The sequence below is a fragment of the Dama dama genome, chromosome 14 (assembly GCF_033118175.1).
Source record: "Dama dama isolate Ldn47 chromosome 14, ASM3311817v1, whole genome shotgun sequence".
Taxonomy (NCBI): Eukaryota; Metazoa; Chordata; class Mammalia; order Artiodactyla; family Cervidae; genus Dama; species Dama dama.
The window spans coordinates 21,414,093-21,440,495 of NC_083694.1; the positions used below are offsets into that span (position 1 = coordinate 21,414,093).

A 26,403-nucleotide genomic window follows, 5' to 3' on the forward strand; every position below is an offset into this window, starting at 1 on the left:
GCTTCCCAGGTAATTTTGACATGTAGTGGATTAGGGGATGATTAATTTAAACCAATTGCTTAATCCAATAACAGAAAAATTTATTTAAAAGCATGGGACACCCTGGAGAAGGGCATGGCAACCCACTCCAGTATTCCTGCCTGGAGAATCCTTTGGACAGAGGAGCCTGGTGGGCTATGGTCCATAGCATCGCAAAGAAAAAAAAAAAGAAGAAGAAAAAAAAAAAAAGCATGGGACAGAGACTTAAAAAATAAAAACGTAGGCAGAATGTCCAAATAATTTTGATAGCATATATTATGTCTCCCTTTGGAAGGAATAGGGTCAATTACCTAATTTTCCACAGTTAGGCTGCATTATGATGTCATAAGATTAAAGTAATGCCCACAGTAGAAAATATATCATTTTCAAGTACTCGAGACAAAAAAAGCTGGTGAATAACAGAGAGAGCTAAAAGTAAATAATTTATTATAAAGAGACATTTCTCTAAAATCTGTTTCTTCAACACATACAATGACATTTTAATGTAATCAGGATGGGAGTAGGGAAACTTTTTACATTACACTGAAAGACAAGAATGAGATTCAGGTAACACTGGTTCTGTGCCCTAGAGAAATCTGGTTTACAAAATAGGAATGTTGATTCAACAATGGATCAGGACAGCCAATTGGAAATGTACTTTTCTTTCAATGCTCCAAGTAAAAGGAGGAAAAGAAATGTGACACAGAGTGACCTTGCAAATTTTCCAGATGTCAAAATTGGTCTGGGTGATTGATTTACCAAGACATTTAAAAATTCTATTTTATACTTCTAAGTAATCAAATGTAAACTGGTGATCAACAATGAAGTAAAAGTGGAGCTCAAATTCCATTCAAGTAGTTTTAAAATGTATTATTTTTGAGAACCAAGTCCTTCTCCTGGCTGAGTTGACGAGATTTCCCTTCAAGGAACAAGTGCATTTTTAACAGACTGGGGAACTCGACTTGCATAATAATCATAATTCCTCAGTGTGGCCAGAACTCCGGCTGAGTTCATGTGCTTCACCTCCTTGTTATACTGAAGGGCATTTCCATGGATATCGGTTAACTTGCCTGTGGAAAAAACATCAATACAACATCAGTGACTGATCAGATCATCTAAGTGTTTCTTGCTTCCCTATGTAATAATATACAATGAATGCTGGATAAAATAAGGAAGATGAGGAGGGACTGCAAAGGTTAAGTGTTAATTTCACTTGCAATTTAAGACTAACTAAAGGCTGTCATTTTTTCCTCCTTGATTAAAATAATTTAGTATTTTTTTTTTTTTTTCGCCTTACTGTGCAGCATGTGGGATCTTATTTCCCCAACCAGGGATTGAACCCATGACCCCTGCATTGGAAGGGCAGAGTTTTAACCACAGGACCATCCGGGATGTCCAATGGGAGTAGGGAAACTTTTTACATTCCTCTGAAAGACAAGAATGAGATTCAGGTAACAACCGGTTCTGCGCCCTAGAGAAATCTGGCTTACAAAACAGGAATTTTTCAATTTATATTTCTTGGTATCAATTAATTTCTCTTTTTCTGGAGTGATTATTTTCCTATTGATTACATTCCATCACCCACAATTCCTGCTTTCTAAAGTATTTTCTTCATTTTACCATTTATGAGTAACACTTTATTTGGTAAGCGTTTAAGTGAAGTATGCTCATAAAATATAACTGTGTCATATTCCAGTTTCATATAATGTTTTTTTTTTGTTTTTTGCATTTTCTCCTGCCAGCCCCTCCCCCCTTTTAAAATGTGTTTTTAGCTGCACTGGGTCTTCGCTGCAGCTCACGGGCTTCTCCAGCAGTCAGGCACGGGCTCGGTAACTGCAGTGGGCAGCTCGGCTGCAGGGCGTGTGAGCAGAGTTTTCCAACCAGGGACTGGACCTGCAGTCCCTGCATTGGCAGTGCGGAGTCTTAACCCCTGCACCACCAGGGAAGTCTGAATGAGAACGAAAATGGATCGTGACTGTTTAACTTCCCTGTCACGTAATGTGCTAACGAGGCATTGATGCAATAAAGTACTAGGAGAAATGACAGACTGAAAATCAAGCGTTTAAGAGTCGATGTGATCACAGGAGTTCCCTGGCAATCCAGTGGTTAGAACTCTGTGCTTCCACTGCTGTGAAAGTGAAAGTTGCTCATTTGTGTCCAACTCTTTGTGACCCCAAGGACTATACAGTCCATGGAATTCTCCAGGCCAGTATCCTGGAGTCAGTAGCCTTTCCTTTCTCCAGGAGATCTTCCCGACCCAGGGATCGAACCCAGGTCTCCCTCACTGCAGGTGGATTCTTTACCAGCTAAGCCACAAGGGAAGCCCGTGGCCGGATTCAATTCCTGGTTGGGGAACTAACATCCGACAAGCCATGCATTGTGGCACCCCCTGCCCCAATACAGATGTGATCTGATGTCTATCTGAATGTGAAAAATCATCTTGTTATGTATGTATCTGTCGTATTTTTGGAGTCAGAAAAAAAATTCCAAGTCTATAATCTTCAGCATTAGCCCTGAGACATTTACCAATATTGGCTTAGAAGAAACTAACTGAGGTGAGGATAATCACAATAAATAATTCTATTTGTCAAGGGAAAAAAACCCTAAAAGCATTAAAGCCATAAATTAATAAGGATTTCATTACGTTAACTATGTGCAGATCAAGGTCCAAAGGAGAAACTAACTAAAGAATGAATTTGCTGGAAATCTACTTTCTTACCTATAAAATGCAGGGGTTGGACTGTATAATCTCTAACTTTCCTTCTATCATTTACATTTTAAGACTCTAGGTCAAGTAATACTACTGAAATATTATGTCCGAGCATAACATGAAAACTGTATAAAACCTGTAATTCCCCCAAATAAAATGGACTAACCTCCGACAGCATGTAAAATGACTTCTGGAGCACAGGTGTCCCACTTCTTGCATCCAGGACTTGCAAATACATAAGCAGAGGCTTTGCCTTCAATCAGCTGAATTATCTGCAAGGTTAAGAGCATAATAATCCCTTGGCCATGAAATGACTGAGGTACCATTAAAGAGAAACAGCTAGTTTTTTTTTTCTCAAGCATTTCGATCCCTCAGTCAGACTCAACTTAGGTTAAAGCCTTCAGCAGGTATAAATGACATGAATATTATGAAGAAATATACAGAGTACATGTGTAATTATACAGTGATCTGGGGGCGGGGGGGGGGGGAAGTAGTCAAATAAGTATAAGGAGGATATCTGAAGCGTCTTCATATTCCAAGTTGGGAAAATAAAGTTTTCCCTTTTTTTTGGAAATGTTTTTTTTGGAAATGGACAAGTTATTTAATTAGGTTCTTTGCAAGAAGTTCAGAATACTACTTTGTGAGGGTAAATTCCATTTGTGAGAGCAAACACAGAGCGGAGGTAGTCCTGGAGCTGAGGGACAGCTTTGATTCTTCGCAGAATTTGTGAGTCCACAGCTTTCTGATCAACCTTGCGCTGCTCTGTGATCTCGTATTTCTCTCTCTCTGTGTCGAAGATCTCACCCTCTTGGTGTCTCGGCTTACGCAGCTTCTTCTTCTTGAAGTAAGTGTCAGTGAGATGTTCTGGGATTTTCACACCACTGATATCGATTTTGGCGGAGGTGGCAATGACAAATTTCTGGTGTGTTCTACGCAGAGGAACTCGATTGAGGGATAGAGGCCCAGTCACAAGTAGCAAGCCACTGCCCAGCTGCTTCAGGAAAATGACCCTCTTGCCTCTGTGGCGCCCCGTGAGGATGATCAGAATGGTCCCAGGAGTGATGCTGGCGGGCAGCTTCCTCCTGCTTACTGAACGGTTTCTTGCCGTGACTCAACAGTTTCCGAGGCACGTCTTCAGTAGGGTAATACCTAGGCATTTTGCGGAGTTTGACCACCCGGGTACCACCATTCTTGTCGCCACCAACTGGTTTTGTGACAGTAGCAAGAACCCTAACCTTCTTTTTCTTTTCGACCTTGGATTTAGCTGCTGAATACTTTCTCTTGCACAGGGCCTTTCTGGAGTACATGGCTGATCGGGAATATCTGCCAATTCCTCTGACCAGGACAGGGTTTCGGCTGCAGTGGGGCTTCCCCTTCTTAACTTTCTTCACCACTTTCACCTTTTTAGCCTTGTTGACAGCATCAGCCTTCTTGGCTTCAGGTTTTTTCTCCTTAGTATCTGGCTTCTCAGCCTTTTCACCCGCCATCTTGCAAGATGGGAAAGAGCAAGTTTTCCCTTTTTTATGTTGTTTGTTTTTCTTTTTATTGTGAAAGCAATATATATTTTGTTATAGAAAAAGTAAAGTTTTTTTAATCTTGTAAAAATTTGACCATTATTGTGTAAAGATTAAGACAGAAATATCAACCAGCACAGTAATGTATAAGTTGTGATAAGTTCTAACAGATGTGTGATGCTGACTAATCCAACAAGCAGTTTCCTAAGTCTTTGTTTAGGATTCACGTGTGTGTGTATGCTCAGTCATGTCTGACTCTTTTTGACTCCATGGACTGCAGCCCACCGGGCTCCTCTGAACATGAAATTCTCCAGGCAAGAATACTGGAGTGGGTTGCCATTTCTTTCTCCAGGGGATCTTCTCAACCCAAGAATCGGACCTGCACCTCCTGCGTCTCCGGCATTGCTGGTGGATTCTTTACCACTGAGCCTCCTGGGAAGCCATGTTTTAGAATCATATCTGTTACTATTTCTGCTACCAAAGTGTGAATTTTAAAAGACTCGTATTACTAATACCTGTAATATTCATACAAAAATAAGGTTGCCAATAGAAACTCTGACTCTAAACAGAAGCTTCCTATCAGCCCCTCATTATCCACTTGGCTTATTTTTTGGTTACACTGTGAAATAACTAGTACTGTAAAATTCAGACTGCCAATACTGAGATGAAAAGACCAGCCCAGGAGAACGAGGAGAACCTCAGTGAACACAAGGTAACCAGCTATTCTTTTCAGGATTACCGTATTCAAGAACACCTTCAAACCATTAAACCTTGCTCTAGACTTCTAAGTAAAAGCTTTCTCTTTCTTTGAAGCTATCTGTGTCAAGTCTTTATTATGTGCCAAGAACTATACCAGGAATATTTTCTGAGAGAAGAGGGGCTAGCTGTAACTTTCGTTAGATTTTCAAAGAAGTCCTTGACGCAAAAAAGTTAAGAACGGCCCAACAAGGTCTTTTCACAGAAGAAAAAGAGGTGGGGGGCGTTGAGCAGGATGGGGACTTTGCTCCAACAGGGAATGGTACCCTTTGGGAACAAAAGAGGTAATGAGTTTCATAGTTACAAAAGTAGGAGTAAACAGAAATCATATTTCAGGGAATACCAGGAATATATTTTTACTTTAAGATGTTTAAAATTTTTTTCAAAATACTGTTACTTCCAATTTTCACTCTCTTAGAAGCAAATGCTTTTGGAAAATCTAGAAATAGCTGATTATTGCTTCCAAAGGGTGTGTGTGCTCAGTCACTCACAAAGTCGCTCACATCGTGTCTGACTCTTTGCGACCCCATGGACTATAGTCCACCACGCTCCTCTGTCTGTGGGGATTCTCCAGGCAAGAATACTGGAAGGGGTTGCCATGTCTTCCTCCAGGGGATCTTCCCAACCCAGGGACTGAACCCAGGTCTCCCGCATTGCAGGTGGATTCTTTACCATCTGAGCCACCAGGGAAGCCCCCTTCCAAAGGGTAGGGGAGGAGAAATGAATTCCATTCAGTTCAATAAATATTTATCATTTGTTGCCCCAGACACACAAGTGGGAAATACACATCCTTGGGGGCATTTGGATGTCAGGATATAGAGTAATTTACATCCCATTCTCAACTGCTGTGAAGTGGAATCACCCAGGGATGTGGTGCAGGGGAGTGCCATGATAAGCTGCGTGTTTTCATCGCTCTAGTGGCACTGTGAGGACATGACCTTGAACAGGGAACCACTTTGGAAGCTGCTGGAAAGTCTGGATGCGGGATGATGATAGGTTTCAACTAGGGCACTGGCAGTTGAGATGGATGAGACTTTAGAGGAGAATTAAAAAGATGTGTAAGTAGGATCAGATTGATAGGATGTGAGGAAGGAAGGAGGACATGATGACTTTCAGGTGTCTGGCTAGAACATTCAGGAAAATGGCGATGCCATTAAGCAGACAGGAAGTAGAGAGTGGAACACATCTGGGTGCAGGCAGAGAGAGGATGTGCTCCAACTGGGGATGCTGAATTTGAGGCGCCTGAAGGATGTCATCATGATGATAACCAAGGGGCAATCAGATGAGAGGAGATCAGGGATGGAGATCAAACTGTGTTTCACTTCACTATGTTCTCAGGATGCGGGCCTAGATGAATGAATGGGGGAGGCATCCATCCTTAGAGTCTACAGAAGACCTAGGAAGTAATCCAAGAGGGTCCTTGGGAAAATAAGGACCAGCAACAGGCATGGGGTCTTATGCAAATGACGTATATTATCACTGAACTCTCTTAGATTAAAAAAGACTTGAACCACAACATTAAAAAAAAAAAAAATCAAATGTTGCTGAAATGGCAAATAACGATCTTTCTTCTCTTCTCCCAAACTCTGATTTCACATTTTGTAAAAGCTCAGTTATTTCTTTCAGTGATTCAGTTGCATTTCAGAGGAGATGATGGACAGATTTTCATACCTTATTTCCTGCTCCTCCCACTCTCAGCACATCATCAGGGTTCATAGCAGTGACACAGTCCGTAACCAACTGGCTGTTATGGGACCGGGTAGTTGTGATGATGTGTTTGCCGGCGGGCACTTCTTTCAGCTGAAATCCGAAGGCACCTAAACCCAAAACTCCCCAGATAGTTCTCCCCAGCACAGCATCTGGTCCTGCCTGTGTAAATGGATGAAACAACAGCAAAGCTTGTTTATCATCACTTACAGAAAAAGGTTCATTGTAAATAGAACATTTAGTTATATTAGCAGCATGATTAAAAAAAAAAATGGTAATGTTATAAAGTACAAAACAGTATCATTGAGAAAGAAATTTTCTTGAGAGGGATCAACTGATTATTCTCATTGTTGTTTTGGTTAATAATTGGGAGTTCCCTCGTGGCTTAGTAGCTAGGATCTGGGTTTCATTGCTGTGGTCCAGTTTCTGTACCTGATTGTGGAACTGAGATCCTGCAAGACATGCAGCACAGCCAAAAATAATAATAATAATAATAATAATAATAATAATAACTGGACTTCAAAAGTATGGAAAGAAACTTCTGGTTATTGCCTGGAGTTTCAGGAAAGGCAATATCACATACTGATTCCTGGTCCTCTTAGAGTTATCCAACAGACTCATTATTGTATTTGCAAAAAGCTGTTTTGCAAAAGGTACATAAATTCCCAGGAAATGAAATACCATGTATTGATTACTTTTCATTGTCCAAGGAACAACAGGGATCACATTACTATGGGAACAGGAAATGTTGATAATATATTTGGCTGCTATAGAGACAAAGTGACTGAAGAGGCTAATACTGAAAAGTGGCCATGGATAATGGGGTCAGGGTTAAAAAACTTTACTGACAATTATGGTGGTAAAATGACAATGACAATGTAATCCCAGAATCTGTATTTTCCTTTGCAGAGCTCAAAGAATTTTCAACCATATTATTATAACGATAGACTTTGCATAGAAAAACATAACCTGTATTTCGAGGAAACTAAACCTGATGCCCAAAATGGTTAACACAAAGTTATCGAAATATCATTATAGCAATACAGTGGATATACAGACATGTATTTCTACTGAATACCTAAACATGTACCAGACACCATACTAAGAGCTTTACATGTATTATCTCATTTAATCCTCAGAACAGTCCCATGTAGCAGGTATTATCATCCTTATTTTACAGATGAGGAAAAGGAGTTTTGGAATCATTCAGTAACCTGACCAAGGACTCTATAGTATATAGTATAGTGAAGTCACTCAGTCATGTCAGACTCTGTGCAACCCCATGGACTGTAGCCTACCGGGCTCCTCTGTCCATGGGATTTTCCAGACAAGAATACTGGAGTGGGTTGCCGTTTCCTTCTCCAAGGACTCTAGGGAGATGATAATCAAACTGAGGCTCGTCTGTGTTCAAAGCCAATATCTGTCATCACTGAACTAGCCTATCTACCTCAGCGCACTTGTCAAAATGCTTTCACACACACCATCTTATTTACCCTACGGTAGAACTCTGGGTGCTATTATAGTGAAAGACGCTTGGGTTGCAGGGTTGGATTCCCGGGGAAGCGGGCTCTGAGTTAAGAACGGTGTTTATGAAGGAGTGCCCTTGGCATCCACACTGTGCAAAGGCGGGGAGGTGGTGTGAGTGGGCAGAGGGAGAAACAGCTGTGATGCAGATCCGACCGCAGCTGCAGCCGACCCCAGGGGGCGCTCTGGACCCCGGACGGCTCCTCAGGGTCGTACCACACTGGGGAGAACATATCCCAGACTGGGATGAAATGCCAGGCCTTTACACCGGTCCAATCATCAGTCACTGGAAATGGGCCGACTGCCTGCGGGAGGGGCGTGTCACTGGCGAGGCGGTTCTTTACAGGCGAGGAGGCTGGCCTCCAAAGTGCTGAGAGCACTCTGCAAATGCGCAACAGAGGAACAACCAAAGAACAGGCTCTGGGGCTCAGCGCATGCTCGCCTGCCTCTCCTCTTTGCTCTCGCGTCTACACCGTAGGAGAGGCTGGGCTTTTCACAGTACTGATGGGCTCCGGGTGCTCATTACACTTCAGCTCAACTGCTGCGACCAACTTCATACTCTCAAGAAACCTATTCATGGGGCCCTCCCTGGCGGTCCAGTGGTCAAGATCCATGCTTCCAATGCAGGGGGCGTGGGTGAGATCCCTGGTTGGGGAACTAAGATCCCACATGTTGTGGGGCCAAAAAATTAAAAATATTAAAAAAATAATACATAAAAATATTTTTAAAAACCCTACTTATTCAGCTCTCTAGTCATTCTGAAAAAGAAAGGAAAGCACACTTAAAAGGGGACATACATGAGTATTCTGGGCCCTAGAAAACTCATATGCCCTGTGTAAATAAACATGAAGGCAAAAAGGATGGGACCCTGGACTCTTGGCGCCCTGGCAAGGTAAGTGCAAACCCCACGAGGCAGCCGGGCTAGCCTCCCTCTGAGCTCCTGATCTCTCAGCCTCTCTCACTGTCTCTCCCATTCAAGGTCCCCACACCAACTGTCTGGGTGTCATAAAGGCTAGCACGTTCATCTTACTGATGAATAACTAAGATTCAGCATGGTTAATGAGCTAGCTCTGATGTTCAGACAGACTGGGTTTCTTCGCACGGTGCCACGCTCTTTTTTTTTTTTTTAATTTTATTTCCTGTTCAGAATTCTCTTTTTAAAAGTTTTTACCAGAGGATAGCTGCTTTACAACGCTGTGTTAGTTTCTGCGATACAGCAAGGGAATCAGCTCTACATACACATGTGTCCCTGATCTTTTGGATTTCCTTCCCATTTAGGTCATTGCAGAGCACCGAGAAGAGTTCCCTGTCCTACACAGTAGGTTCTGCCATGCTCTTTTAATTTGAGTGCTTCCCAGCTTCAGTATCTGTTAGCAGCAATAATACAGTCTGAACTGTGAAGTCCTTTATGTGACTAAGACAGCAGTATAGAGTGTGGACTGTGGTGTAGATCCCAGATCTGCCAGTGCCCAACCAGGGAAAGTGATTTGTCTCAGTGTCCTCATCTTTTGAATGGGGATGAAGGTGTCCTTAAAGAATGATGGAGCATGTCAGAATGAGATAATGCATGTAGGTCCTTGAGTCTGGCAGTACACAGGAAGCTCCTGATAAATGATGAAGGTTTTAAGTTGAACATTCAGCCTTGTAAACTACCAACAAAGATGAGCAACTTTTCTCCTTGTTGCAACAACTTTTATGGCATAAACAAGAGAGAAGGAAGAGGCAAAGAGAAAGAGAGTGTACAGAAGGAGAGGTGGTAAAGAACAGGTAACAAAGGAGAGAAGCAGAACAAGGGAAAATGAGCTGGGAAATGGCATAGACACTGGCTGCCTGGGGTACCACTTTCTACCTACCAGTGGAGCCAAAAGCCTAGCTATTTTTCTCACCTTGGTGTCATTCCTGGGTTCCCTTAACTTCTGATTTTCATTGTTCTGTGGAAAGTGAATACAAGTATTCTAATCTCAGAAAGAAATGATGGAAATTTTTAGTAACTCCAAAGCACTTAAACTTTTTTGAAAAATGGTGCCATGCATTGCAATATTATCTATGAATTAAATGCCACTCTTTTAAGTAACAGTATTAGCTCACTTTAAAGTTTACATGACACTCTTAAGAAGCACATTATTATAACTAAAAAAGTTATATACACGGTAGGAAAAACCCAAAGTTATCTGAGAAGTAGAAATCCTGCTCTTAACTCAATTTGGAGACTCAGAAGTAATAGTCCCCATTCTGGTTACTTTTTTCTCTAAAGATCGATCAAGGTTACACTAATGTAAATACCTTAAGTATTTTATTTTAACAATTTCCTTTAACATTTTGTGTGATCTAATGGTAATATTCCTGATTTGGAAGTACATTAGCCTCTTGTTCTAGAAGAACAACAATTCTAGAAAAAGACAATTTCTTGAGAGTATAGTAGAAAGTCAAAGCAGATTAGAGAGACAAAATAAGAGGAAACAGCGCAAGAGCATATTTATTTAATGCTGACCATAATTTAGGCATTATGTGGAATTACCTGCAAAACAACATGGCTAGTCTCTTTTCTTGGTTGAAATGGTTCATTTCTTCAATGTGCTTCAAGCACCACCTGTAAATCAGGTGTCTCAATGACCAAGCTAATCAAGAACCATATCAGTAATTCCCAAACTTTTGCTTATGATTTGAATCATAAGGCATATGTAAAAAAATATATGCAACACATACAGTGTGTCTGTATATATAAGTACATACACATTCCTGGTATCATCACCCCCAGAGGTTCTGACTCAGTACATCTGGGGTGTGATCTGGGAATCCTTACTTTGAAAAGTTCCCCCAGACTGCAGGTGCAACCAAGCTAGAAACCACTAGATTAGATAGCATTAAGAATCATAGAACACCATAATTATTTAGCTGAAAAAATATTTGGGATCATTTAAGAGTAATACCTGGTAGTTATAATACGGCTGGTTAATAACTCCTGCTATGGCTTTTCCTTCATAAGCAATTCCAATAAGAACTGTTACATTGTCAAGAAGACCTAAAAAGAAGAAAACTCATATCAATTACATAATTCATATTACGACTCAACAGCAGCACATCAATGGCTCCCAAGTTATTTTTGCAATAACAGGTATGGAATTTACAGTGATTCATCCTTGATTAAACCTACTTCTGGCAAAATACACAAATTATAAGAGAGTGCTGACCAGGGACAGGAGCAGGAACTATGGCCACTTAATTGATTGATACACACGGTCTCATTAGTAATAATCTGTAAACCAATTAAGTAAATCAGCCATAACTCCAGAGCCATCATTAGATTCCTCTGCATCGCCCTCTATCACCATCTGACTCACTTCTGCCTGCTACATCACTCTCGATTCCAGGATCACCATCTAGATTTGCATTTCAAGCCTCTTTAAAGTAAGATTTCTCACAGTGGGGACAATGAACTAACAAGCAGCATCAGAATGAAAGTGAAACAAAGTGCTAGTCACTCAATCGTGTCCAATTCTGAGACCCCATGGACTATTGCCCTCCAGGCTCCTTTGTCCATGGAATTCTCCAGGCAAGAATACTGGAGTGGGTTGCCATTCCCTTTTCCAGGGGATCTTCCTGACTCAGGGATCAAACCCAGGTCTCCCGCATTGCAGCCAGATTCTTTACCATCTGAGCCACCAGGAAAGATGGCCTTAGAATAACTGGCTCAATTTTTCAATACAGATTCTTAGGCTCCTTTGCAGAACTAGTGAATCAAAATTTCTGGACGTGGGGGCTGAGATCTGAACCAGTTGTTTAGGTGCTCTTATACTCACTTAAACTGTCTGCTGCTGCTGCTGCTAAGTCACTTCGACTCTGTGCGACCCCATAGACGGCAACCCACCAGGCTCCCCCGTCCCTGGGATTCTGTCTAGAGCTTTCCTATTTCTCAATGGATCATAGAGACCTTTCCTGGACATACACACTACGGAATTTACTTGTAGATGTGTCTCATCCAAGGACTGAGAAAGTTTTTTCTAGGGCTTATGAGACATTTTCTTTTTTTAAGCCATGAAGCTGAGAACCAATACAAGAAAACCTACACTAATCTTTCTTTCAAAAATAAGAATCTAAGCTTATGTTGTGCTCCTAAAATCTACCACTCTGGCTCTGAGCCTGGTCTGTTTCACTTCAATGTTGCCAACTTTAATTTGCTGCTTTCTAAGCCTGCTCATTTTAGATAATTTCAGGAGGGAGAAATATTGCACTATGTTTCAAAACCCATCTTTAGAGGGGATGCTGTGAACTGAGACAGCAGTTCTCAGAGGAGGGGAGTGAGGCATGCGCACCACGGGATGATGGCAGAGCAAGGCGGTATAGCAATGCTCTGGTTTTTCTACCTAATAAAGTTGGGGGTTCAGTACAGTCTCTTTGGTTACACTGGTTTAATGTCAGTTATTCTTGTGTATGGGACCTTCGGGTTGTGGGACTGGTGGAGTACTGGGGGGATTAGTATTTGAACTGGACATCATATACTAGTCCTATTGCTGCCAAATACAGATACAAAAGACAAATGTAAAAGAGATACTAACCTTCGGTATATTCCTTGGTACCATCCAGAGGATCAACCCAGACCACAAGCTAAAAAAGAGGATGTGTCCAAATTAAGCATATAAAATTTAAAAAAGTGGAAATTCCCTGATGGTCCAGTGGTTAGGACTCCTCATTTCCAATGCCATGGGTCCAGGTTCGACTGCTGGTTGGGGAACTAAGATCCTGCTAGCCTCACAGAGCAGCCAAAAAAAACAGAAATTAAAAAAAAATTTGATTTAAATAGATGAACTAAAAATTATCTTTTTCATTTCTGAAATTATGGGAGGCTTAAGCCAATGTCATCAGTTTTGTAATAATCAAAGAAAAATAGTAAAAAAGTATTTTGTAATAAAAGATACACAACACTATAAATCAACTGTACTTCAATAAAATTTTTTAAAATATAAAATGCTGAACTGGTAAAAGTTTATTGTCACCTAAACAACTACAACACATTGCCATGAACATCCTGAGCTCCAGATCGTGATACAAGGAAAAGTTCAAAGTGGCACCAAAAAATGTGCTGTGTGGATGCTACTCATTTTTATATATAAATGCTGATTTAGGAAAAATAATGATTTTTTCAGTTTGACTATCTTAAGGACACAGTGTATACATGGCCAAGAAAAATGAATCATTTATAAGACTGAAATAGAATAGACAAGAAATCCTCTCTTCTTAGGACTTTTAATATGATTCAGGATACGCAGTCATGAACCACCAGAATTACAACACTTGATGTGAATTTATCAGGGCATATTTCTGATGGAAGACACCATGAATTTTCTTTCTATACTCCATATCACAGAACAAAGCACCTTACTCATAGTATGTGCTCAATGAATGTGTGTTAAATAAACTAAAATGTGAAAATTAAAGAAGTATAATAGCTATTTGAAGTCACAGATTTAATTTAAGCAACTATAAAAAGCAAGGGGGATAATTTTTACGGCCTTCCAAAAATATAAGGCAGTGATCCATTTCAGTTCCAGTGATCACTTTCCAGTTCCAATTACCCACAAAAAGTTTTACTATCAAATCTACTAAATAACAAGTTAGATTTTCTCCCTAAAAGTATTATCATCATCATCATCATTATTATTATTGGCCATACCATGCAGCCTGTGGTATCTTAGTTCCCCGACCAGGGATTGAACCTGGGCCCTGGCAGTGAAAGCACAGAGCCCCTAACCACTGGACCACCAGGGAACTCCCCCAAACATATTTTTAGTAACAGTTTTAGAGTGAAGAGGAAATCAACAGAATGAGACAATGAACTCAAAATTAACAGGTGAGGCATCCCATATGGTTGCCAGACATTTCTATGTTGGCTCTAAAAGATTTCAGGTTCCTGGTTGCCCTGTTTTTTATAACTACCAACTTTTTATTGTGATGGCAGATTTTATTGCCTTTACTACAACAAAAACAGAAGATTAATAGAGAGGTAAGTAACAGTATGGGTCATACATCTTCCTCCTTGATAGCACTGTACTGTGATGGGCACGGCTGCTTCAGTATCTCCTCCCACTGACCATCTTCAATCAGTTCTTGATCCACGTCTTCAGGAGGCAGATCCTAAAGTAGGGAATACTGGTGATGACCGAAGCTATTTCCTGCTTACAGAATACCCTCTGTCTCAGCAACAAGTAACACAGCATCATAGGTTTCACTAGTTCTTTCTGTTTACCATTTCTATTTGGAGCTTTTAAAGCTAACTGAATAAAACTGCAAAAACAAATCACATATGGCTCATCAAAGTTGATTACAAAGGGTCCTAATTTCATTATCCTGAACAAGGATTAAAAACAAAAGAATGTTTAAGTATTATACACTTATCTATACAAGTGGCTCTGATATCAACTATGTCTTACTCTCAAATATATGAGATGTCAATTCCTTCACCTTCACAGTGTTAGTCTTTGAATAAATAGGCAAGTAAGTGTTAAATGAAAAAAAAAAATAGGGACAACAAAACTCATTTTATTTCAAAGTTGGAGAATTCTGCTCATCTTATACTTTGTATGCTGAATGTCACAAGCGTAACCATATTGTCTGTGGTCAAGAACTGAGATATCTGGTCTAGAAATAGACCAAAATATTAAAAGCAGACATCTCCTGAAAGCCCAGGGAACATCACAGTTATGTTTATGTTAAAACACAAAAATATAATGCTTGCAATCATAAAAGTAGTGTATAAAAAGTGACAATTACAAATCCATACGGTGAACAGGGATAAAAAAAAAAAACCACGGTATCCCTGACAAGTCTTACCTCTTCCCCTATAATTGTTAGTTTGGGGAACTTCCGTGCCAATGAAGAACATATGCTTGCTTGAACTAATCGGTCAGCCTTGGTCTGCAGGTCTGTTGCACAGGTCTGGAACAAAGAAAGTACATTTTAGCAGAACTAGTAAAAAAATAAGTTGTTCTTTGATGTCTCATGTGATTATCTATATCCATTTAAATTACAGTCTGTTTTAAGACTGATGGAGCTTAACATCGTATGAGTCAGCCAGTTTCTTGGCTTGGTTTTCCTCATGGGACTTCTAGTGGCTAAAGTTGGGAAATGAGCTTTTAAATTATTTGGAACATTTTCTGCCCCAGCTCACAAATTCCTTTTATCAGATCTCTACATTAATCTTTTGCTCAAGTAGGTTAACAGACAGGAAATTTATACATTTTTCAAGGCAGTTAACAGTATTTCTGATATGGATTCTTCTATAAATTTCACTCACTAATCCTAATTCTAATAATTCAAGAGGTCCTCAGAATGATTATTTCTTAATTCAAAATTCTTATTTTTAAACTATAAAAAATATGAAAGTGAACAGCAGTAATATTTACTACCTAATTCACCTATGGCATTCAACTCAATCCACATGTTATAAAATCACACTTATGAAACACAGTGACCACTTTGTTATCTTGTTTTCACCCAGTTAGGATATGTCACAATTTATACATGGCTGTTTAGGTGGATTTACAGGTTATCTTCAACAGGAGGAACATTTGTAATACTTTGTAATGAGATAAGGAATGACTGTGAAAATCGAATTTTTTTCTGCTGCACTGAAGTTTGCTGCTTATCTCAATGCAAAGAACAATTCTGCTAGAATGCAGTGCTGCAAAGGCAGAGAACTTTGTTCTATTTCCTACAGAACTGTGCCTGGCACATAGTAGGTGCTCTGTAAACAACTGTGGAATGAAGCTACTAGAAAGGTTTGTTGAAATTGAAGATTACTCACTTAGCAGTCAAGTTTAGAGACCACTGCTTCAGAGGAAAAGACACAATGACAGTCATTCAACCCTATGAGGAAAGCTATCCCAAATACTTGCTAGGTAAGACATTTCCTGCTCTTTCTACTGACACAGTGCCAGACCTCACCATTCTGGATATTTTCTGTGACAAATCTGATTTTGTCCTGTCTCTTTTAAAATGAGGTGTCAACAAGTGGATATAAAGTACTAAGAGTATCTGACCAGTAGAGAGGACAGTGAAGTGATTATCTTTTTTCTTTTCTTTCTTTTTTAAAAAATACGTTTTTATTTATTTGGCTGTGCCAGGTCTTAGCTGCAGCATGTAGGATCTTTGATCTTTGTTGCAGCATGTAAATTCTTTTAGCTATGGCAAGCTAACCCTTAGCTGCAGCATATGGTAACTAGTTCCTCGACCAAGGATCAAACCTGTGCCCCCTGCATTGGAAGTGCAGAGTCCTGGCCTCTGTATCACCAAGGAAATCCCTATTAGCTCTTTTTCTAACTTGAACACTGTATTTCCACTACTCTTTAGCTATGCACTACAAAGTGGCCCATCTAATATAATCACTTTAAACAAAGTAAGTGATATTAAGGGAAAAATATGCAAAGATATGATCTAAAATATTGGCAGTAGTGGACTGATAGATGATTTTGTACTTTTTGCCAATTTTTTCCACTTCCTATGTTTCATAATAGAGAAAACGATAACAAAGAAAAGATAGCAAGATCAGTAGCCTTCTTTTTTTTTTTTGATCAGTAGCCTTCTAAAGTAGCTGTTTTACACTGTTAATCTGTCATTGAGCATGTATGTGATCAACTAAAACTTCTTTTTCAAACAAATTTGAATCAGACTCACTCCTAAGTACTTGAACATAGAATATGGGACTCTATAATTATTCCTATTGTAATATCTTGTTGAATTTGGCCCATCTTTCTCATAGCTAACAACTATTTTGAATACTTATTCTGTGATCCAATACATTAACTAGCCCTCCCAGCTTCATTTTTATTGACAAATTTGATCAGCATCCTTTTTTTTAGCCTCCTCTTCAACACCACTTCGGGAAAGATGCATTCAATAAATTTTTTATACTGTATTTAAGTTAATGGCTAAAGAGAGAAAGACAGTTAAGAGCAGAATCCTCTGATCTGTCACCAGTGACCCTTATCCAGGTTGAAAGTGAATAATGAAAAAAATTGGGGGGTAACATTGACATTGTTCAGAGTTATGAGTATATCAACCAAGGTTCAGGATAAGGGATGGAAGATGTCATTCATATATTATAAAAAACTTGAGTACTTTCTGAAAATGGAAAATGAGGGACCATAACATTTTTTTAAAAGGTTGATTCAAAATCAATTTTGACTTCAAGATCAAAATACCCTATATATCTCTTTCCTATACTATTAAGCCCATAAATCTATCAAAAAAAAAAAATAAGATTTACTTCATTTGTTCTTGTGATTTTTAGTCTTAATTTTTAAAAGCAGTTATGCTAAAAATCTTATAATTAGTTCACAGGAACTCATTTCTAAGTTTTTTTTTTTTTACTTGTACATAGGTCCTTATTTTTTTATACAAGTAGCCTTAAGTAGATGCTTGACTTATCATAAAGGAGTGTTTAAACTACATCTCTATTTCAAACCATCAAAATGTTTATAATATCCTAAAATTTTCCCACTTTGGTAAAACTACAATATTTATTAAAGATTATGACAAAAAGTCAAATTTGTAATGTGAAATAACAAGTCCTGTGGAAGAAATTATGTTTTAAACTAGAACACATGCAGGGTGAGACTTCTTTTAAGAATCAACTACCACTCTCAACTATTTTTCTGATAATTTGCCCAAGTTTTTAGTTATCATACTGGAAAGAAAAGCTTTGCTTTAGGCTTCTTTTCCATGAAGAAAAAAAAAAAAATCTAAAGCCTTGAATATAAGGGATATTTGTTTAAATGTCAGATTTGACCAAACATGTCAAGTTCACTAAGGACAGCACGACTCTGCCTGAAGTAGATTATTTCAGGATATGAAGCTTGGTTCCAGTGCTCTGGAGCTGGACAGTGGTCAGAAGACCCAGTCATACAAATAAAAGCTTTGGATGTAGGAAGTCTGGAGTCCTTTTCAGAGCAGAAATGGAACCCATTTGAACTAAGGGTCTTGCAATCTCCATAAGGAAGCCACTGACTACTTCAACTATTAGTGTGTCTAGATTAATACATCATTTTACCTAAACCTCAATGAACAATAATGAAGTTCATATGAAACGAGATGAGACTTTCAGTACCTTCTCAATGATGCCCAGGTCTCCTTCGGCAATAACACGCCTGACTATCGTCCCTGCCTTTTGAGCAATAGAATATGCTGAAGCCACCAACCGCATCAACACAGTGGGACTGGATGCCATGATGGGCCCTGAAGGGAAATCAAGACAAATGTTCTGTTACTTTCAAAACCAGCTGCTGGTTTCATTTACCTGAATTCAATTCAACACATAGATACTGAGCTCTTCCTTGGGACTGCTTCAGTTAACTGTGTAGATTCTCTAATAAACATCTACTGAAAGAGACTTGGGAAAAGGCTCCATTTCAGCATCAGCTCTCCCAATAAATCCAGCAGGATTCTTTTTCTCAGCAGGTAGGACATTTTTGAGGCATAGAGGTAACTGGTTCAGGCCTATGAGCATGTGAAATGTTTGATGTATGATGTGTGTAATGTGCAAATGCTGTATATTGAAAGGTGGTTTAGGGGCTAAAAATATACTATGTGCCCTAATGAGAGCTAATATTTTCTTGGTCTGTGGGTGAGATACTGTAACCTAATGTCTATAAAACAGGTAATGCCAAGAGAGGGATGAAAAGCATAAGGGATGTGTGTGTATGTGGGAAGTGTGTGTGTGTGTGTACGTGGGAAGTGTGTGTGTGTGTGTGTGTGTGTGTGTGTTTAGTCGTATCCAACTCTTTGCGACCCCCTGGACTGTAGCCCGTCAGGCTTCTCTGTTCATGAAATTTTCCACGCAAGAATACTGGAGTGAGTTGCCATTTCCTACCAGGAATCTTCTCGACGCAGGAACAGAACTCAAGTCTCCTGCATCTCCTGCATTGACAGGCGGATTCTTTACTACTGTGCCACCCGGGAAGCCCTTATGTGGGAAGTATTAATAGTTAAAGAGGGGAGGGATTGCATGTGATTACATTTAGTTTCTGAAACCCAATGACTATTCCTTCAGACATTAAATACAATTTCACCCACTGGTTATTTACCATCATTCTCACCAGGGGCTTCCCTGGTGACTAGGATGGTAAACAATCTGCCCGCAATGCAAGAGATCCGGGTTCAATCCCTGGGTAGGGAAAATCCCCTGGAGAAGGGAATGGCAATCCACTCCAGTATCCTTGCCTGGAAAATTCCATGGACAGAGGAACTTCGTGGGCTACAGTCCACGGGATCGAAAAGAGTCAGACACGACTGAGCAACTAACACTTTACCAGCAGCCAAACAGAACAAACAGCATGGTCATAGGAGTGAAGACCAATCATTTGGGAAAGTGAGGAGTGTCATGTAGCCCCTGGCCCAACAAAAAATATGGAAAAACAGTCTTTAGGATCAAGTATGGGACTTCCCTTGTAGCTTAGTCGGTAAAGAATCTGCCTGCCTGCAATGCAGGAGATCAGGGTTCTATCCCTGGGTTGAGAAGATCCTCTGGAGAAGGAAATGGCAACCCATTTCAGTATTCTTGCCTGGAGATTCCCATGGACAGAGGAGCCTGACGGGCTATAGTCCATGGGGTCACAAGAGTCGGACACAACTTAGCGACTAAACCACCACCACCAGGATCAAATATATTCCTCTTTGAAAATACAGATTCAAATCCTGCAATCTTACTGACTTCTAAAAATTAAAGTATAGTTGATTGACAACATTGTATTAATTTCTGCTGTAGAGCAAAGTGATTCAGTTATACATACACATTCTTCTGTACATTCTTATTGACGGTTTTGATGCTGAAATACACCACTCATGTCCCCTTTGAGGTTAAATCACTTACTTCCCCATTTGCTGAAAGGGCTGTCAACAGATGGCCTTTATCTGCCACCTTTCTTTGGGAAATTTATCTGAGAAGGGTCATTTCACCTGAAACTGGTCAACAGGCAGACATAAAGGCCACGGCTCACTCCAACTGGGCTGCTGCCCCAATTCCAATGGGCCATCCTAGCTTCTAAATGCCCACTGGGTGGGTTGAGCCTTAGCTGGGGCTGCATCACAGTCCAACTTCCCACCCCCACTGCCCACCGGCTCATTCCTAGCTCCTTCACACTTCCCATGACGAATCCTGAGAACACTCCCTAATAAACCTCTTGTGCTCAATCCTTGTATTTTGGGCCTGAGAGAACCAACCTGTGACAAAAAACTCTCCCACTTCTGACCAAATCAAGTCACCATGATTTCAATGCAACAAGGGAACACAACACAGAACAGAAAGGACATTATTAACCTCAATTCAGCAATAGCCATCATTTTTTCCACCAATTTCTGGCTGCATATTTAATACGATGCACTTTTTAACCTCTTGACATCTTTTTTTCTATCATTCACATTCTGTTCACGGGGATTATGAACATAATGGAGACAATAAACACGTGAAACAGTTGAAATCCCTCAGGAGGAAGACAACTGAAATTGATGTAATGAATATCATACTGGGATCAGTATGGAACTAAGATAAAAATAAAATGGGTTTCTACATATCTGAACACATAGAAATTGTCTGGAACTAAGATAAAAACAAAATGGGTTTCTACGTATCTAAATCTTATTACATTATAATCAGGTTAGATTCATTTTCTTGGCATACTGAGCACTAATGTGGAAAAACTCTTTACAATGATTACTATTAATACTTCAGCAATAATTCAGAAAGAAAACAGGAGAAATGACTTAGCAAACACTTTGTTGATCTATCTCTGCTCGCTTATATCCATGACCAGCCATGGAACTGATTTTTTCTGTGCTGGAAAAAGTAGTCTTCAGGTAGCTGATCTCTACTCCCCAGGTGTCTTAACCACTGAGGATATTTTAATGTGCTGGTGAGCTCTTTCAGTCCCCATGTTTTATATAATGCCATCTGTGAAAGGCAGATCATTTTCCCACACTGTATAGTGTTCTAACTTTTCACAGATATCATTTACCTTTGAACCAGTTCAGTAACCATCCCAGCCTTGGCAAACTTCATATATGACTAAAACCACTTCCTTTTCTGCTTGCCAAGGCCACAGTATTTTCTTTCTAAAGAACAGCTTTAGGCTTTGTCTTCTTACTACATTCCTCAGAAAATGTGCACCATACTTATGAATCACCCTTTAAAACAAATACCAGGAAAAAAAAAAAAAAAACAAATATCAGTTTTATAAGAATGTAAAAAAATCAGGATGTAAAGCACCATGATTTATAAAGAGATCTTGCAAATTACTTTCAGTTAGCAAAGGAGAGAATATTTCTACTATTTTCTCTGAAGTACGTCTTTGATCCAAACTGAACTACTGATAAAATATTAGGCTATCCCCAAGCCCTAGTAATTTTCTTAAGTATTTTTTAAATAAATGAACAGAGTTTTGGCTCTTTGTGTAAAAACACCTTCCTATTATGGATAGGATAAGTCCCCTCCCACACCCCAAGTGAGAATTACCTGTTGATGGCAAAGGTGTAGCCAAAGCAAGGCGAAAAGCTCCTTCTGCAAGTTCTTCACTTCCTTACCGCAGCTCAGATTACATCCACTGTACTTCCTTCTCTACCAGTTTTGCACCTTCTGGGTCCTAAAACACTATCTTTTGTGAGCATGTCTCTCTGAAAGCTCATTCAAAAACAGTACAGGGATTAGAGGCCCTGATACTGGGAAAGATTGAGAGCAGGAGAAGAAGGGGGTGACAGAGGATGAGATGGCTGGATGGTATCACTGACTCAACAGATATGAGTTTATTTATTTATTTATTTTTTAACGCTTCACGAATTTGCGTGTCATCCTTGCGCAGGGGCCATGCTAATCTTCTCTGTATCGTTCCAACTTCAGTATATGTGCTGCCGAAGCGAGCACCAGATATGAGTTTAAACAAGCTCCGGGAGTTGGTGATGGACAGGGAAGCCTGGCGTGTTGTGGTCCATGGGGTCACAAAGAGTCAAAGAAGACTTAGTGACTAAACAACACAACAACAAGGGTTAAAGACAGGCACTGGAGCCTGCCTCCTGTGTTCAAGTCCCAGCTCTGGCACACATTAGCTCTGTGACCTTCAGAAAGCCACTTCAAATTCTCTGTGCCTCAAGAGGTAATATGGAACTAACAATAAGATTGTAACATAGAGTCATTATAAATATTAAATCAGTCCAGGCACAAGATAAACACTAAGTGGTGCTGGCTAACCATTATTACGATGACTGTTCTCATCACTGACTGTCCTGCAGAGACATCAGGACAGCATTAAGGGCAAAAAATTCCTATAGCTTCTGTGACATTATTTTGCCTGAGGATAGAGTGATAACCAGTATGACCATGAATCACACACAGTTCAGGCTGTTTTTCACAACATTCTGGGCTTGAGGCTTAGAGCAGGTAAAAAAATTGTTTGACATTTAAGGCAATCAACCTAACCTCCTATCATTTAAGAAATCTTTATAGTGCCAACAGGGCTTGTTCAGAAGGACAAAGATAACAGAAATCAAATGATCCATTTCTTCTCATAGCCTGGGAGAGGCATCTTGAATTCAGTATAAATGTGGTGAACATATGAGGATTAGGAACTTAAAACAGGTGATGAATTCCCAATCAAATCAAAATACTAAGGTTATTTCTCTTTTGGAACCTGACTGTAACAGAGCAAATTCTAAAAAAAAAAAAAAGCAATGGGCAGAGATACTCTCCTTACCAGTTATCAAAATAGGATATGATATAAAATTATAGTAATTAAAACTTTAGTCCTGGGCAGAATTTGAGAGACAAATTAATGACATCAAATTCCAGAGTTAGATCCAAATACACTAAAGGTTGTAATTTAAATCATGGAGGAAAGTTAATTGTGCAAAACATCGTTAATTACTAATCATCTAAAAAAAAAAGTTGGAATCTTTTTGTACTCTTTATAACACTGTATATTCCAGACCAAAGCATGATTCTGAGTAAACAATGAAAACATAAAAGTATAAGAATAAAACAGGAGTGAAATGTTTTATAAATTTGGAAAAGGACTTTTAAACATGACTAAAACCAAGAATCCATTACAGAATAAATTGATAAATCTGCATAAAAATTAAAACATTTATATAACCAAAATACCATAAACAAACAGATGAGTGACAGGATGAGAAAAAATTTTGTATTACATACTAGACAAATGAGCTAATTTTTGTTAAAGGGCTTACATATATCAATATGCAAAAGATGAATAATCCAATAAAATTGGGTAAATGACACCAATAATAGGCAATTCTTAGAAAAATAAAAGTAAAAGCCATTAAATCGTGACATGTTCAAGTGTTAGTCACTCAGTCATGTTCAACTCTCTGTGACCCCATGGGCTGTAACCCACCAGTCTCCTCTATCCACGGGATTTCCAGGCAAGAATACTGGATTGGGTTGCCATTTCCTCCTCCGGGGGATCTTCCCCACTCAGGGACAAACCCAAGTCTCTTGCACTGCAGGCAGATTCTTCACCATCTGAGCCACCAGGGAACCCACAACTTCACTGATTATGAAAGAAATGCAATCTAAACCAATGAGAAATGATTGTTCATTTGTAAGACAGGCATAGGTAAGAAAATTTGGCCAGTGTTGGCTACAGTGTGAGGGAAAATCCTCCTGATCATTATTACCAACTATATAAAGTGGTGAAACCTCTTTTTTGAAAATCTTATGAGCAGTAAAATATACACACCTTTTAAACTAACAACTACATTTTCAGGGAATCCAAGCATATTAAGGAAGTCTACAACCAGAAAAGACAGTAGGAAGAACGTCTGCTAATTTAACGAAATTTAATTTTAGGCGTAAGACAGTCCCTACATTTAAGTGTACTAAACACCGTCCAGGTGTGCCTTGTTATTTCAACAATATAGAGCCATAAAAAGACCCAGGGGCATGAAAATAATAGCATGGATAAAAAATCAAAATACTGACACTCAAGAATCTAGGTCCGAAGTTGAAGTATCTGGAGAGGCACCCTGGCTGACGTAATTTTTATTATTATTATTATTTTTTACAAAAATCCCTTGAATCTCTTCGTATTTGTGCAGAGGGGTGGAGTTAAGAGGACGAATAAACTACTCCGATCTGCCTAAGGCCCTTGTGCTGACCCGAAGGGGAGAAAATTACTTACGGTGACAAGACTGGGACCAAGTCAGACGAAACACCCTTCAGGGGCAACCAAAAAAGCTTTATCAGGTACCGGGTCCCGGGCAGCGTCCCGTACAGCGCTCACCGTCCTGGGATAGGTCACCAGGAGATGCAGAGCAAACCTACCTCAGCTACTGAGCATGCGGGTAATTCGGCGCAGGCGCAGAACAGCTACTGGGCCGTCGCCGGCTCTGACTCCCACCTGCGGGAAAACTCCACTTGCCGGGTTTTCTTCAAGCTCTACGTAGGGGCCAGTGTCCTGAAGTCAAAACGAAAGGTGTATTAATACTCAGGAATCATTCTGGCTTCAAGTGTTCTCCAGTCCACTTTGTGCGCACGGTTCATCCTTAAGATATTCGTCGGGTTATTGATACCGCCCTGCGGCGGCGGGCCGGCTGCTTAACCTCCAACCCTTGGGGGTCCTGGACACCCTCCACCTTTGCTCCCCTAAACAAAATTTTATGCAGAAGTGTGTTATTAGCGCTTACTTTTTTTTTTTTAAAGCACTTACCAGATTCTTAAAAGTGCCTGTGACTCTTTCATTTGCCTGATGATAAGTCCTGGAAGATTTTCTCTCTTTCTGGTAGGATGTACCATATTAGTTTTTTTGTTTTGTTTTGTTTTGTTTTTCTTTTTGAGGCATCGGAAAAAAAAAAAAAAAAACCTAATTACGATTTTTATTCCATTGCCAAAAGTTAAAAGAAGCCAAAACAAAAATTGTCTGTGTGTTTATTTAGGCTGCATTTCTGGTGCATGGGAGAGCTGACCCGTGGTGAAAGCAGCAGTTTTTTGTTTTTGGTTTTTTTTTTCAGTATTCAAAACCATGACACTGTGATTAGAATATGACAGCATAAAATAATATGGCAGAGTTAATAGCAAACGTACCAGTTGTAACAATAAAGGTAAATTGTTTAAACTCATCCATTTAAAGACAAATTTTCTGATTCCTTAGAAAGCCAAACTCACTGTTTTATCAGAGTAGAATTCAGGGTAAGAAAAATTATCAAAGGGAACATGGAGTTTGTATTGTTAAAGGTATCCTTTATATTAACAAAGCTACTTTATTTTTAAACATTTTAAAATTAAATAAATAACCCCTGACCACAGTCCCATTGCTCAAAAAGAAAAAAACTGAAAAACCCCACAACCATCTGCTCAGGCCTTTGCTTTTTTCCCACTAGTTTCATATGCTTTCTTTTCACTGTTTTTTAAATTGAAGGAAGATTCATTAAATTCTATAGTGCTTTACAATTTTCAAAAATTTCATGCATAGTTTCTTATAATCCCATAATAACATTTTTCTCTCTACTGCTATATTGCCCCTATCACTAGTTTTTCTATATTTGTGTCTGCTTCTTCTCTGTTTTATTGACTAGTTTGTTGTATATTTTAGATTCTATATATAAATGATATCACATAATATTTGTCTTTCTCTGACATTTCACTTAGTATAATGCCCCCCAAGTTCATCCATGTTGCTGCAAATGGCAAAATCTCACTCTTTTTTAAGTCTGAGTAATATTCCATCATGTGCCAGGAGAAATATCAATAACCTCAGATATGTAGATGTCACCATCCTTATGGCAGAAACTGAAGAGCCTCTTTTTTCTTTTCTTTTTTTTTGAAGAGCCTCTTGATGAAAGTGAAAGAGGAGAGTGAAAAAGGTGGCTTAAAACTCAACATTCAAAAAACTAAGATCATGGCATCCAGTCCCATCACTTCATGGCAAATAGATGGGGAAACAATGGAAACACTGACAGACTATTTTCTTGGTCTCCAAAATCACTGTAGATGGTGACTACAGCCATGAAATTAAAAGATGCTTGCTTGGAAGAAAAGCTATGACCAACCTAGACAGCATATTATAAAGCAGAGACATTACTTTGTTGGCAAAGTAATAAAGGTCCGTCTAGTCAAAGCTATGGTTTTTCCAGTGGTCATGTATGGATGTGAGAGTTGGACTACAAAGAAAGCTGAGC

At 39.4% G+C, this 26,403-nt stretch overlaps 1 protein-coding gene, 1 non-coding gene and 1 pseudogene across 4 annotated transcripts; all 3 read right to left on the reverse strand.

Annotated features, from left to right (window-relative positions):
* Positions 1-448: 448 nt before the first annotated feature.
* Positions 449-24,565, reverse strand: BPNT1 (3'(2'), 5'-bisphosphate nucleotidase 1). Of its 3 annotated transcripts, XM_061160060.1 has the most exons (11): positions 24,408-24,563; positions 21,731-21,857; positions 18,332-18,459; positions 15,058-15,162; positions 14,254-14,361; positions 12,786-12,834; positions 11,160-11,251; positions 10,116-10,160; positions 6,670-6,867; positions 2,895-3,000; positions 449-1,088 (listed from the first exon to the last, which is right to left on the reverse strand). In XM_061160060.1, the coding sequence occupies exons 3-11, from the start codon at positions 18,449-18,451 to the stop codon at positions 940-942; spliced, it is 972 nt and encodes a 323-aa protein (XP_061016043.1). In that variant the 5' UTR covers positions 18,452-18,459; positions 21,731-21,857; positions 24,408-24,563; the 3' UTR covers positions 449-939. The 3 variants fall into 3 exon arrangements, with proteins under 3 accessions (XP_061016043.1, XP_061016042.1, XP_061016044.1); XM_061160059.1 differs by lacking the exon at positions 21,731-21,857 and having other exon boundaries at positions 24,408-24,565; XM_061160061.1 differs by lacking the exons at positions 10,116-10,160; positions 21,731-21,857 and having other exon boundaries at positions 24,408-24,565.
* Positions 3,288-4,255, reverse strand: LOC133069024 (large ribosomal subunit protein eL6-like; annotated as a pseudogene).
* Positions 22,029-22,135, reverse strand: LOC133069793 (U6 spliceosomal RNA). Its single transcript, XR_009696006.1, has one exon. It is a non-coding gene; the product is annotated as a U6 spliceosomal RNA (small nuclear RNA).
* Positions 24,566-26,403: the final 1,838 nt, after the last annotated feature.